At 37.7% G+C, this 15,294-nt stretch overlaps 1 protein-coding gene across 1 annotated transcript in view; it reads right to left on the bottom strand.

Moving 5' to 3' along the window:
• The window catches only part of LOC124612794 (helicase SKI2W), a 155,663-nt gene that overhangs the window by 80,317 nt on the left and 60,052 nt on the right, over window positions 1-15,294 (bottom strand). The window contains exon 12 of the mRNA XM_047141196.1: window positions 734-1,011. Coding sequence (XP_046997152.1) covers window positions 734-1,011 — 278 coding nt within the window. The remainder of the gene's footprint in view (window positions 1-733; window positions 1,012-15,294) is intronic.

Genomic DNA, 15,294 nt, shown 5'->3' with positions numbered 1-15,294 from the left:
ACACACACAAAATTCAAGCTTTCGCAACCCACGGTTGCTTCATCAGGAAAGAGGGAAGGAGAAGGAAAGACGAAAGGATGTGTGTTTTAAGGGAGAGGGTAAGGAGTCATTCCCATCCCAGGAGCGGAAAGACTTACCTTAGGGGGAAAAAGGGACAGGTATACACTCACACACACACACACACACACACACACACACACACACACACACACACACACACACACATATATATGTCTGCTTGTGTCTGTGTATGTGCGGATGGATGTGTGTGTGTGTGTGTGTGTGTGTGTGTGTGTGTGTGTGTGTGTGTATGCGCGAATGTATACCTGTCCCTTTTTCCCCCTAAGGGAAGTCTTTCCGCTTCCGGGGTTGGAATGACTCCTTACCCTCTCCCTTAAAACCCACATCTGTTCATCTTTCCCTCTCCTTCCCTCTTTCCTGATAAAGCAACCGTGGGTTGCGAAAGCTTGAATTTTGTGTGTGTGTGTGTGTGTGTGTGTGTGTGTGTGTGTGTGTGTGTGTGTGTTTGTTAGTGTCTCTATCAACATACCAATGCTTTCATTTGGTAAGTTACATCATCTTTGTTTTTAGATATAAATAAGTAAATAAATAAATAAAAAAAAGTAAGAAGAAGAATTCAAACACAGAATTACAAACATGGCCCAAGGGAATTTTTCTCTTCATGTCAGTCTTGTCCTTTTATCAACTAACAGCAAAGACAACAAGTACATACCCTCAATGTGTTCAACAGTTCAATATATTCTGTAGCTACATCATAAAATGCTGCCATTTCTGAGAAGAGGGAGCCAAGATATGACTGTGAAGGTTGCTCAGCCAATTTACTTTCCACTTCCTGCAAATCTTTCTTTATCTTCTCCTCTTTTTGCTTTTTCCCAGATTCCATGAATGATCGGGACATCATGTCTTCCACAGAAATCTTCTCTACACGTAAGAGTCTCAGTATCATTGAATAAGTCAGTCGAAATTTGGACACCAATTCCTTTGGACTGCCTAAAACAGTGAAAAATTCACATTCTTATATACACTTGTTAGTTCCACATGATATATGCAAAAAGAAAGAACAGAAACAAATGCACAGTAAAAGGTTAAAAAATAAATATGTTCAATGTGATAACGGAAAATCCTGGGTGAGTACGAAAAATGCTATGAACATAGACAACTGCTCACAGTACACAGAAGTGCTGAGCAGTACACTGACAGACAAAGACGAAACTAAGCACTGCAGTTCATCATTCAAACTTTTGCAGTGAGTGGTTGTCTTTATTCGTTATATTTCAAAAATATGGTATGGTGTGGTACATTAATTTTTTAAGCATTATAGACAAAAACCATTACATAATAGGGCAGCAGTAGCAGAAACAGAAAAATAAAGTTAGTAAGGTATGCATGGATGTGTGTTTAAGTGCACATTCATGTAAAGCTAGCACAAACGGTCCCATAGGACTGTCACTAAATATTTTTAAGTCTCTGGTCTGTTTTCATGTAAAAGAGCAAAGAAATTATATTTGCCATAATTTAAATAAGTTTACAGAAGAGTGTGGTAGTGTGAACATATTGGAGAATACCTTCAGTGATTTAGATGTAAAACCAATATTTTATTTGACCATGATGGACAGATGTTAACAAGATCGAGAAGAAAAGTACTGTATCACAGATTCATGAACAGTGACTCGATCATGGTGTTCAAAAAATGCAGGAAAGAGATTTATAAAACAGAGTGGAGATGGAAAATTTAACTCTTTTTTTTAAACATATTTTTACAGCCCTATGAATCTCATTTCCTCTGAAACCAACCAAGGGTAAAACTGAACAAAAGCAAGGATAACGGATGGATAATTTCTCAGATTAACATATTCTATCCAGAGAACAATCCTTTGAATGTGTGGGTCACAATATTCTACTTAGCAAACTAAAATTTTATTGCATTAATGGCACCTCTCTTCCATCGATGGAATCTTACCTTCACAACAGAAAGCAGATGTTCTCATTCACAGGCTGTGCCACAGGTATGAAACAAGCCGCAGAACGGAGCAATGTAACAGAGGCTCCACAATGATCGATACTGGGCCCACTCTTGTTCTTAAGCCTTCATAAATTATTGAGCCTGGCACAATATTGCTGTACAGAGGTGTGTGTGTGTGTGTGTGTGTGTGTGTGTGTGTGTGTGTGTGTGTTTTAGTAAGTTGTTCCCTTCACTTCATGAGAAATTAATGGTAACATACAAAATGAATCACTATGTGTAAAATATTCCCTGTGGCCCAGCTAGATAAGTTAAAATGGAGTGAAAGTATAGAAAAAAATATTACATTCAGTCCAGTATGGTATGTTCTTAGAATTGTCTCTTTTAGGGTATCGGCTTATTTTTTCGTATTTCACTGCCTGATGTCTTGTAGAATAATTCTTGTAGGCAGTGCATCTAAAGTACATGAAATATTTATTCAGCAGAAAAAAAGCTGTAAAAATATTGTATCAAGTAGATAACTGCAGAAGGATGCCCTTATGTTGTTGGGGAGTAGGGGTGTGCTAGACTTGTGAGTGTGGAGTATTTTAGAATTTTGGAAAGACTGATGGCAACTTAAAAGTAGCAATAAAAAAGGTTCCAGTTTCAACTCTGTTAAAAACCTGTGTAATACTGACTTTTAAATGGTTTTCTTGGAAGAAAAACATCTGACTATTTTTTCCTTTCCCTCAGAGCTAAGGGGGGATGTGTGGGATGGGGTGCCCTCTTCCCAAGCCCCCAGATATGGGTGCCCTTGAACTGCAGAGACCTTTTTAAGTACCTTTGAATTCATGAAATCACTTCCACACACATTTGCGTATACACAAACAAAACACATTAATTGAACACTACTACTATCAAGTTTGGATACTTGCATCTAAGTGAGACAGAAAATTATTAATTCTTGGGCATGATGGTGGATATGTACTTGAGATGGGAGAATAATATAAATAACAACTGTCATAAAATATGTTCAAGGGTATTTTCACAGGAAAAATACCATGTCAGTAAACACACAAACATTACTAACATTGTACCACAGGCTAGTCCTTTTGAACTATCATATGATATCCTGCTTTGGGGAACTACTGCAAATGTGCATATACAAAATATTACTGAAGCTACAAAAGAAAGCTGTACAGTATATAACAAAATGATTTCCTAGGTAATCCTGCAGAACTGAATTCGGGGAAATAAACATACCAACAGTATCATCACTATAGGTGTCTGAAACAATTATTTCCGTAAAAACTAACTGTGCTGCATTGTTAAACAGAGATACACAGGATTGTAAGATATGTAAAAACGATTATTACAGTGATGGAAATCAGCTCAAATTAACTGATGAGTAGCCTGCAAATGGTTATTATCTATCCATATAGTGTTGAAGAATGTTTTGCAGCTAAAAATTAAAGTAGTACATTTGTATGTAACAGTATAAATGTGTGTAAAAATTTTCAGAAAGCACCAATTGACTTTAATATATGTTATATTCATCTGTATGCAATCATTGTTCTTTCTTGTTATTTCAACATAGATAAGAACCAGTAAACCCCTGATTGAACAGTCAAGCTCCGGCATATGAAACAGCTTCAAACATCTGATTACAAATGAGTTAATACAGTGAAACCTCTATATAACGTTTTTCAAGGGACCACAAATTCTTAACATTGTATAGAGGAAAACACTATAAAGAGGAAGGCTTCCAAATAATAATTATCGGGCATTACTGAAGATCGGGATACCACTAATAAGCTTTGACAAATGGTGCCATAGATTACATTTTAAATTTTCACAACACTGTAATATGATGTTCATTGCAAATTATCAATGTAACAAATGATTAGTTTTTTGTGATTAAAACATGGAGCCCAGTAGGTGGATGGGTGAAAGGAAATGGATCAGTTTGTACTGTAAAAAGTTATAACAGATTCTTAAGATATGACATCATTGTCCAAAGCTGACAGGTGGTATCCCGTTCTTCAGTTGATCCAATTGTAGAATATGAGCCAAATTTTGTTTATGATATACTGAACATACTACATAAAAACACAGTAAATGGTACAGATTAAAAAAAAGAATTAGTTACAAAAAATTACTTTAATAATTAAATTATGAAATGGAACTTAAATTTGCACAAACTCTAGGAACCTACGCAACCTGAAAATCACATACCTACGATTTTTAAAATATTCGAGCACGCATGTTTGTTTTCTATTTCTCCTAGACACTATGGCAATCTTTTCTTGCTCCAAATGATCAAGTTGAACTACTGTTCTGTCCTCAAGTCTATGGGTCATCATATATCTCCTAAATGTTTCAAAGCCTTCAGCTGCCTTAGTATATGAGGGCACAGGGTCATCTTCCTTGTCACTGTCACTTTCACTATACTATTATTCTCCAAGCTTCTATCTGCAGTCAGCTCCTCAATACTTTGTACGCCTGTGGTTGCCACGTTGTCATCCACAGCCACAAAGCCCTCAAAAGTGACAGAATCACTGCCTATTAATTCCTAAAACTCTTGCAAATCACTTGCAACATCTTCCACAGGAGCTGCCATCTGATTCTGCCAGAATCCCACATTTTTTAAACAGTTTTTAATAGTCTCAGCACTGACTCCCCTCCACAAGTACATAATTAAATTCATTGCCTGTAAAATACTTTCACATTTCTCAGAAAGATACATCTGGTGGATGTGCCGCACATCTGTCCACAAACAGCAGCACTTTTCCTGCAGCACTCCCCATTTTGGCATCAAATTCTCCGAGAAACTGAAATGGCGCCAAAAAGATTGTAAGCAGAATGTGCGTCACGTATCACATGACCGGGTTCTGCCGCTGAAAAATGAAACACTCTGAGTGCGGGATTTCCGAGCCGGTGCCAACTGTGAATCCACAGAACAGAAAATGATGCGTCTAGATCCAGTCACTTAAACGTTATAAAGAGGTAAATAATTGACCAGGGTTCCAAAAATGTGAGTGTTACATGGAGAAAATTGTAATATAGAGGAAACGCAGTAAAGAGGAAAATTTAACATTGTTTATATGGGCTTTTAGTCGGGACCGAAAAAAACGGACGTAACATAGAGGAAAACGTTATATGGAGGAATGTTATAAAGAGGTTTCACTGTATGTTAAATATTTGACATTACACATAAAAACCACGAAAGTTTATAAAAGATTTGAAATGATGCTTAAACTTTGTTGGGAGTCACAAAGTTCTGTAATTATTAAACACTGGTTGGATATGGTCGAGACAATTTATGCCCAATTCCAAGCAAAAAGCAAGTTTTTCATAGTTCTCAATGTTTATGGTGTCATATCTCCTGAACTATGTGCCATACAACAATGTAATTTTGTAGATACATTCACTGATGTAGGTACTGTCTGCATAGCGTGTTGCAAATAAAGTTAGTAATAAAGAAGTAATATATCAAAACTCCATGCCTGATGTAGAAGTTTTACTGCAGAGCATTTTAAGCAGAAGCTAGTTTTTTACACCTCTAAATGTCTATAATGTCCTATCTCCTGACTTAGGTGTCATACAATGATACAATTTGCAAGTACATTTAGTAGTATATGTGGATACTGTCTGAAAACTGTATTGGGCAACAACAAAGTAATAAATTAAAATGCCTTGCCCGATGTAAAGTTGTACTGCATCAACAGCACAAATGTAGTATGTGATAAACTTTTCTCCTTTCATCATTTTGTGAAGGTTTGAAATTATATGCAAAGTTTGTTGTAAGTTCTTAAGTGCTCTCATTCTCAAGCAATGGATGAATAAAGCTCAGGTATTCAATCACTGCCAGGTATGCTGCCTCAAGAGAAACACACAGTTTCTAACTTTAACACTTGGCTTAGTGTGTTAAACTTTTAACACAAGAATATACCTCTTAATGAGTACATTATGAAAGAATTTTAAATTTTTAAATTCTATCAATAACTGCACGAAGTATTGAAAATCAAATTCTTGTTGGCCCTGGAAGATGTCAGATAACCAAACTGCAACTAGATCCAGGACAATCGCTTAGTAATATAGGGCTAAATGGAATTCGTTGAAATATATTTGTGTAGCTCCATGAATCATACTAATACAATCTGTGTGTTTATCAGTGTTTTTAGCTTCTTATATTAAGATAACTATATATTTTATTGACATATTCATATAATTTAAAATAAATAAATAAACCTCCATGTAAACATGACATATTGTACAGAATGGTCCATAGACAAATAAAACTTTTACTATTTACTCATCAGTGACTCTTAATTTGAATTGGTCAACTCAAAAATAGGCTGGTGTAACAATTTGTAGGGATGGAATGAACACACATGTTCAGTAGCAGGTAAAGTAAGTGGGAGATTATGGGTCATGGGTAAGACTCTAAGAAAATGCAGCCAGTATACAAAATTGCTTACAAACACATATCTAACTCATCCTAAAAGACTGGTCAAGAATGTGGGACCCAAATCAAATAGGACTAACAGGAGCACTGAATGTACACAAAGAAGGGCTGCACAAACAGTTGCAGGTTTGTTTGACCCATAGTAAAGTGTGTCAGAGAGACCGAAAAAACTGAACTGGCAGACACATTTGTTTGTTTATTTTCCGTCCGTATAACACGAAGCTAGACACAAACTGTCCTAATTATAAAGTTCCAAGAACCAGTTTTAAGTGAGGTACTTTGTAATGTATTATACTTCTCCACACATGGTTCACACAGTAATTGCAAAGACAAAATAGACTAAGTACAGCATGCACAGAGGTGTTTATGCTATCATTCTTCCAGCATTACACATGCAAATGGAACAGGGAGAAGCTTTAATATGTGGCACAGTGGGAGGTTCCCTCCACCATACACCTCACAGTGGTTTGATGATTATTTCATGTTGACTTTGCCTCCTTGTCTACAGTTCAGAGTGGAATTATGTACTCTGGTGCACAGATATCCCACAAACCCCTGTCTAACATAAAGAAAGGGGTCAGGAATGTCAATCACTTTTAAAAAAATTAAAAACAAACCTCACTAGTCACTCCTACCCGTTATCTGAATCGCTAGATAAATCGATTGAAAAGTTCAGTTAAGTGTTCATTCTAAAATTACATGCTAAGTGGTAATGTATTGCGAACAAGATTCAGTATTTACATATGTAAGCAACCACTTTCTTTGAAACCAGAGTAAACAAGTGAATACTAAGCTGACGCACAAGTAGTCAATATAAATGATTACACAGCAGCTCTGTTGAAAGAAGTATTTTCCTTCTAATTTATTCGCTATAAGCACAGCTAGCATTAACAATTTACACATAAAACTTGAGATTTATGAATTGCTTGTCTTATGTTAATGCACATCTAGATTTGTTTCGCATCTCCGCATTTCTCCCTTCGTTGGAATCTATGGAATGGAATGGAATGAATGAATGTACACTGAAACATATATTCCAGTAAAATAGGACATAAAGAGGGAGTATCTGAGGGACATGACATGCAGGGGAAGAGTTGTGTTACTGTTGTGGTCTTCAATCCTGAGAATGGTTTGATGCAGCTCTCCATGCTACTCTATCCTGTGCAAGCATCTTCATCTCCCAGTACCTACTGCAACCTACATCCTTCCGAATCTGCTTAGTGTATTCATCTTTTGGTCTCCCTCTAAGATTTTTACCCTCCACACTGCCCTCCAATACTAAATTGGTGATCCCTTGATGCCTCAGAACATGTCCTATCAACCGATCCCTTCTTCTAGTCAAGTTGTGCCACAGACTCCTCTTCTCCCCAATTATATTCAGTACCTCCTCATTAGTTATGTGATCTACCCATCTAATCTTCAGCATTCTTCTGTAGCACCACATTTTGAAAGCTTCTATTCTCTTCTTGTCTAAACTGGTTATCGTCCATGTTTCACTTCCATATATGGCTACACTCCATACAAATACTTCCAGAAACGACTTCCTGACACTTAAATCTATAATCGATGTTAACAAATTTCTCTTCTTCAGAAATGCTTTCCTTGCCATTGTCAGTCTACATTTTATATCCTCTGTACTTCTCACCATCATCAGTTATTTTGCTCCCCAAATAGCAAAACTCCTTTACTACTTTAATGGTCTCATTTCCTAATCTAATTCCCTCAGCATCACCCGACTTAATTCGACTAAATTCCATTATCCCCGTTTTGTTTTTGTTGATGTTCATCTTACATCCTCCTTTCAAGACACTGTCCATTCCATTCAACTGCTCTTCCAAGTCCTTTGCTGTCTCTGACAGAATTACAATGTCATAGGCGAACCTCAAAGTTTTTATTTCTTCTCCATGGATTTTAATACCTACTCCGAATTTTTCTTTTGTTTCCTTTACTGATTGCTCAATATACAGATTGAATAACATCGGGGAGAGTCTACAACCCTGTCTCACTCCCTTCCCAACCACTGCTTCCCTTTCATGTCCCTCAACTCTTGTAACTGCCATCTGGTTTCTTTACAAATTGTAAATTGCCTTTCGCTCCCTGAATTATACCCCTGCCACCTTCAGAATTTGTAAGAGAGTATTCCAGTCAACATTGTCAAAAGCTTTCTCTAAGTCTACAAATGCTAGAAACGTAGGTTTGCCTTTTCTTATTCTAGTTTCTAAGATAGTCGTAGGGTCAGTATTGCCTCACGTGTTCCAATATTTCTACGGAATCCAAATTGATCTTCTCCGAGGTCAGCTTCTACAAGTATTTCCATTCATCTGTAAAGAATGTGTGTTAGTATTTTGCATCTGTGGCTTATTAAACTGATAGTTCGGTAATTTGCACTTCCTGTCGATCTCATTCTTAGACGTTTGTATTCCTTTCTGCCTGCTTCATTTACTGCATTTTTATATTTTCTCCTTTCATCAATTAAATTCAATATTTCTTCTGTTACCCAAGGATTTCTACTAGCCCTCATCTTTTTACCTACTTGATGCTCTGCTGCCTTCACTACTTGATCCCTCAGAACTACCCATTCTTCTTCTACTGTACTTCTTTCCCCCATTCCTGTCAATTGTTCCCTTATGCCCTCCCTGAAACTCTGTACAACCTGTGGTTTAGTCAGTTTATCCTGGTCCCATCTCCTTAAATTCCCACCTTTTAGCAGTTTCTTCAGTTTTAATCTACAGTTCATAAGCAATATATTGTGGTCAGAGTCCACATCAGCCCCTGGAAATGTTTTACAATTTAAAACCTGGTTCCTAAATCTCTGTCTTACCATTACATAATCTATCTGATACCTTCTAGTATCTCCAAGATTCTTCCATGTATACAACCTTCTTTCATGATTCTTGAACCAAGTGTTAGCTATGATTAAGTTATGCTCCGTGCAAAATTCTACTAGCCAGCTTCCTCTTTCATTTCTTACCCCCAATCCATATTCACCTTCTACATTTCCTTCTCTCCCTTTTCCTACTATCGAATTCCAGTCACCCATGACTATTAAATTTTCATTCATCTCCCTTCACTATCTGAATAATTTCTTTTATCTCATCATACATTTCATCAATTTCTTCATCATCTGCAGAGCTAGCTGGCATATAAACTTACACTACTGTAGTAGGCGTGGGCTTCGTGTCTATCTTGGCCACAATAATGTGTTCACTATGCTTTTTGTAGTAGCTTACCCGCACTCCCATTTTTTTATTCATTATTAAACCTACTACTGCATTACCCCTATTTGATTTTGTATTTATAACCCTGTATTCGTCTGACCAAAAGTCTTATTCCTCTTGCCACTGAACTTCACTAATTCCCACTATATCTAACTTTAGCCTATCCATTTCCCTTTTTAAATTTTCTAGCCTACCTGCCCGATTAAGGGCTCTGACATTCCACACTCCGATCCGTAGAACGCCAGTTTTCTTTCTCCTGATAACGACGTCCTCTTGAGTAGTCCCCGCCCGGAGATCCGAATGGGGGACTATTTTACCTCCGGAATATTTTATCCAAGAGGACGCCATCATCATTTATCCATACAGTAAAGCTGCATGCCCTCGGGAAAAATTACGGCCGTAGTTTTCCCTTGCTTTCAGCCGTTCGCAATACCAGCACAGCAAGACCGTTTTGGTTAGTGCTACAAGGCCAGATCAGTCAATCATCCCAACTGTTGCCCCTACAACTACTGAAAAGGCTGCTGCCCCTCTTCAGGAACCACACGTTTGTCTGGTCTCTCAACAGATACCCGTCCATTGTGGTTGCACCTACAGTACGGCTATCTGTATCGCTGAAGCACGGCAAGCCTCCCCACCAAAGGCAACGTCTATGGTTCATGGGGGAGGGGTGTAAGAAAGCATAAAAAGAAAATTATATTAAACACAATTTTTACAGCTAATTTAAAATTATCATGAGCAGTTGTGGAAGGCTCGCCACCTTCACACATTCTCTAGAACGTCATCTATTTCTAAGGATAGCATTTTATGACTTAGTATAATGTTAAGGTGAAATTTAACTTACTCAGATCTTAACGAGATAAGGTATTTTCATCACCAGTAAATTGACAGAAGACCAAAAGAATTGCAATATACATTCCCAATTACAAAACTGTATGTCAGAGACTGGAGTCTTTGCACTAATGGTGGTCAGGACATGCATCAAGCTTGCTTGTAAACTTGGTATTTGCTCAACAGAGGGGCAGGGATTAACTCATGGCTTGTGTACACGTGCTCACACATAACTTGGTCATACTCTTAACAGAAGGGAAATCAGCAAAGTGCGATAATTAATTACCTGTGATTAAAAACTGAATGCATGATACATAGATGTTGAATGAATACATTATTTCATTATCAAAATATTTCGATTTTTGCATTTACTTGCTCTTTTGTTTCTAAACATCATAGTATCAGAAAATGGTCACACAACTCATTTGTTGAGAATGTCCCTAGAAGCAACACTTTTGTTTGTTATCATACTCAAATTATAAAGTCATTTCATGACTATTAAGTGGAAGAAATAATATAACAACATGACTGCTACGTATCTAGATTGCATTAAAAGTATTTTCAGAATAGAAAACTGTGTTTTCACAAATTCTTTGCATTTTATCTCTTATGGTATGACTGTCTTCATAAAATAATCTACTTGACCCTGTTATCGTTATGAATTAAGGGGGGTAGGACATCAAATGGGCCAACTTGGAGCAGGAGAGGCACCACAGGACATTTTAATTTCCACTGTCTATACTTATACAAATAAATTCATAAAACGTTGTCAGCATGACCAGGAAGGATTCAGGATTCACACTCATAGTATGGGAAGTTCAAAAATATAGCAATATAATTATTTTTTTTACATGTGAAATTTCATCATTTTTTCGCTTACTATTGGCTGCATTTGTTGCTATAGGTATACTTTTCTTCATAAGTAAGAGAGATTCTTTGATGAATTTTGCACTGCATACAAACCATACTTACAGGTGTATGAAACTCTAGAATTCATTTAATTTATGAAAAAATGAATGAGCTGTTACATTTTAAACTTCAATTTTAGAAAAAAAATCAAATTTTATAGTTAATTATCTCAATTTTTCCACCCATGAACCATGGACCTTGAAGTTGGTGGGGAGGATTGCGTGCCTCAGCAATACAGATGGCCGTACCGTAGCTGCAACCACAACGGAGGGGTATCTGTTGAGAGGCCAGACAAACATGTGGTTCCTGAAGAGGGGCAGCAGCCTTTTCAGTAGTTGCAGGGGCAACAGTCTGAATTATGGACTGATCTGGCCTTGTAACATTAACCAAAACGGCCTTGCTGTGCTGGTACTGCGAACGGCTGAAAGCAAGGGGAAACTACAGCCGTAATTTTTCCCGAGGACATGCAGCTTTACTGTATGATTAAATGATGATGGCGTCCTCTTGGGTAAAATATTCCGGAGGTAAAATAGTCCCCCATTCGGATCTCCGGGTGGGGACTACTCAAGAGGACGTCGTTATCAGGAGAAAGAAAACTGGCATTCTACGGATCGGAGCGTGGAATGTCAGATCCCTTAATCGAGCAGGTAGGTTAGAAAATTTAAAAAGGGAAATGGATAGGTTAAAGTTAGATATAGTGGGAATTAGTGAAGTTCGGTGGCAGGAGGAACAAGACTTTTGGTCGGGTGATTACAGGGTTATAAATACAAAATCAAATAGGGGTAATGCAGGAGTAGGTTTAATAATGAATAAAAATATAGGAGTGCGGATTAGCTACTACAAACAGCATAGTGAACGCATTATTGTGGCCAAGATGATAAGATAAGACACAAAGCCCATGCCTACTACAGTAGTACAAGTTTATATGCCAACTAGCTCTGCAGATGATGAAGACATTGATGAAATGTATGATGAGATAAAAGAAATTATTCAGATAGTGAAGGGAGATGAATGAAAATTTAATAGTCATGGGTGACTGGAATTCGATAGTAGGAAAAGGGAGAGAAGGAAATGTAGAAGGTGAATATGGATTGGGGGTAAGAAATGAAAGAGGAAGCTGGCTAGTAGAATTTTGCACGGAGCATAACTTAATCATAGCTAACACTTGGTTCAAGAATCATAACAGAAGGTTGTATACATGGAAGAATCTTGGAGATACTAGAAGGTATCAGATAGATTATGTAATGGTAAGACAGAGATTTAGGAACCAGGTTTTAAATTGTAAAACATTTCCAGGGGCTGATGTGGACTCAGACCACAATATATTGCTTATGAACTGTAGATTAAAACTGAAGAAACTGCCAAAAGGTGGGAATTTAAGGAGATGGGACCAGGATAAACTGACTAAACCACAGGTTGTACAGAGTTTCAGGGAGGGCATAAGGGAACAATTGACAGGAATGGGGGAAAGAAGTGCAGTAGAAGAAGAATGGGTAGTTCTGAGGGATCAAGTAGTGAAGGCAGCAGAGCATCAAGTAGGTAAAAAGACGAGGGCTAGTAGAAATCCTTGGGTAACAGAAGAAATATTGAATTTAATTGATGAAAGGAGAAAATATAAAAACGCAGTATATGCAGCAGGCAAAAAGGAATACAAACGTCTCAAAAATGAGATCGACAGGAAGTGCAAAATGGCTAAGCAGGGATGGCTAGAGGACAAATGTAAGGATGTAGAGGCTTGTCTCACTAGGGGTAAGATAGATACTGCCTAAAGGAAAATTAAAGAGACCTTTGGAGAGAAGAGAACCACTTGTATGAATATCAAGAGCTCAGATGGCAACCCAGTTCTAAGCAAAGAAGGGAAGGCAGAAAGGTGGAAGGAGTATATAGAGGGTTTATACAAGGGCGATGTACTTGAGGACAATATTATGGAAATGGAAGAGGATGTAGATGAAGATGAAATGGGAGATATGATACTGCGTGAAGAGTTTGACAGAGCACTGAAAGACCTGAGTCGAAACAAGGCCCCGGGAGTAGACAACATTCCATTAGAACTACTGATGGCCTTGGGAGAGTCAGTCATGACAAAACTATACTATCTGGTGAGCAAGATGTATGAGACAGGCGAAATACCCACAGACTTCAAGAAGAATATAATAATTCCAATCCCAAAGAAAGCAGGTGTTGACAGATGTGAAAATTACCGAACTATCAGTTTAATAAGTCACAGCTGCAAAATACTAACGCGAATTCTTTACAGACGAATGGAAAAACTGGTAGAAGCGGACCTCGGGGAAGATCAGTTTGGATTCCGTAGAAATGTTGGAACACGTGAGGCAATACTAACCTTACGACTTATCTTAGAAGAAAGATTAAGAAAAGGCAAACCTACATTTCTAGCATTTGTAGACTTAGAGAAAGCTTTTGACAACGTTAACTGGAATACTCTCTTTCAAATTCTGAAGGTGGCAGGGGTAAAATACAGGGAGCGAAAGGCTATTTACAATTTGTACAGAAACCAGATGGCAGTTATAAGAGGCGAGGGGCATGAAAGGGAAGCAGTGGTTGGGAAGGGAGTGAGGCAGGGTTGTAGCCTCTCCCCGATGTTATTCAATCTGTATATTGAGCAAGCAGTAAAAGAAACAAAAGAAAAGTTCGGAGTAGGTATTAAAATCCATGGAGAAGAAATAAAAACTTTGAGGTTCGCTGATGACATTGTAATTCTGTGAGAGACAGCAAAGGACTTGGAAGAGTAGTTGAACGGAATTGACAGTGTCTTGAAAGGAGGATATAAGATGAATATCAACAAAAGCAAAACGAGGATAATGGAATGTAGTCAAATTAAATCGGGTGATGCTGAGGGGATTAGATTAGGAAATGAGACACTTAAAGTAGTAAAGGAGTTTTGCTATTTAGGGAGTAAAATAACTGAGGATGGTCGAAGTAGAGAGGATATAAAATGTAGACTGGCAATGGCAAGGAAATCGTTTCTGAAGAAGAGAAATTTGTTAACATCGAGTATAGATTTAAGTGTCAGGAAGTCGTTTCTGAAAGTATTTGTATGGAGTGTAGCCATGTATGGAAGTGAAACATGGACGATAACCAGTTTGGACAAGAAGAGAATAAAAGCTTTCGAAATGTGGTGCTACAGAAGAATGCTGAAGATAAGGTGGGTAGATCACGTAACTAATGAGGGGGTATTGAATAGGATTGGGGAGAAGAGAAGTTTGTGGCACAACTTGACTAGAAGAAGGGATCGGTTGGTAGGACATGTTTTGTGGCATCAAGGGATCACAAATTTAGCATTGGAGGGCAGCGTGGAGGGTAAAAATCGTAGAGGGAGACCAAGAGATCAATACACTAAGCAAATTCAGAAGGATGTAGGTTGCAGTAGGTACTGGGAGATGAAGAAGCTTGCACAGGATAGAGTAGCATGGAGAGCTGCATCAAACCAGTCTCAGGACTGAAGACCACAACAACAACAACAACAACAACAACAACATCTCAATTTTTACCACCGTTTTTAATAGATTTGGAAAATTCTAGAGTTTTGGATTAAGGAGTTTTGTGTTTAATAAGCAGCGCAAAATTCATTGAAGAATTTCTCTTACTTATGAAGAAAAGTGTTCTTATAGCAAATGCAGCTGATAGTAAGTGAGAAAATGATGAAATTTCACATGTAAAATAAAAAAAATAATAAAAAAAAAATATGTTGTTGAACTTCCACTGCTATGAGTGTGAATCCTGAATGCTTCTTGGTCATGCTGACAAAGTTTTATGAATTTATTTGTAAAAGTATAGACAGTGGAAATTAAAATGTCCTGTGGTGCCTCTCCTGCTCCATGTTGGCCCGTTTGACGTCCAAACCCTGTTAGCAAAATGTCATCAACATCATCTGGATCGATGCAGCAATG

The sequence above is a fragment of the Schistocerca americana genome, chromosome 4 (genome assembly GCF_021461395.2).
Source record: "Schistocerca americana isolate TAMUIC-IGC-003095 chromosome 4, iqSchAmer2.1, whole genome shotgun sequence".
NCBI classification, from domain to species: Eukaryota; Metazoa; Arthropoda; class Insecta; order Orthoptera; family Acrididae; genus Schistocerca; species Schistocerca americana.
This window is presented reverse-complemented; position numbering and strand designations above follow the sequence as displayed.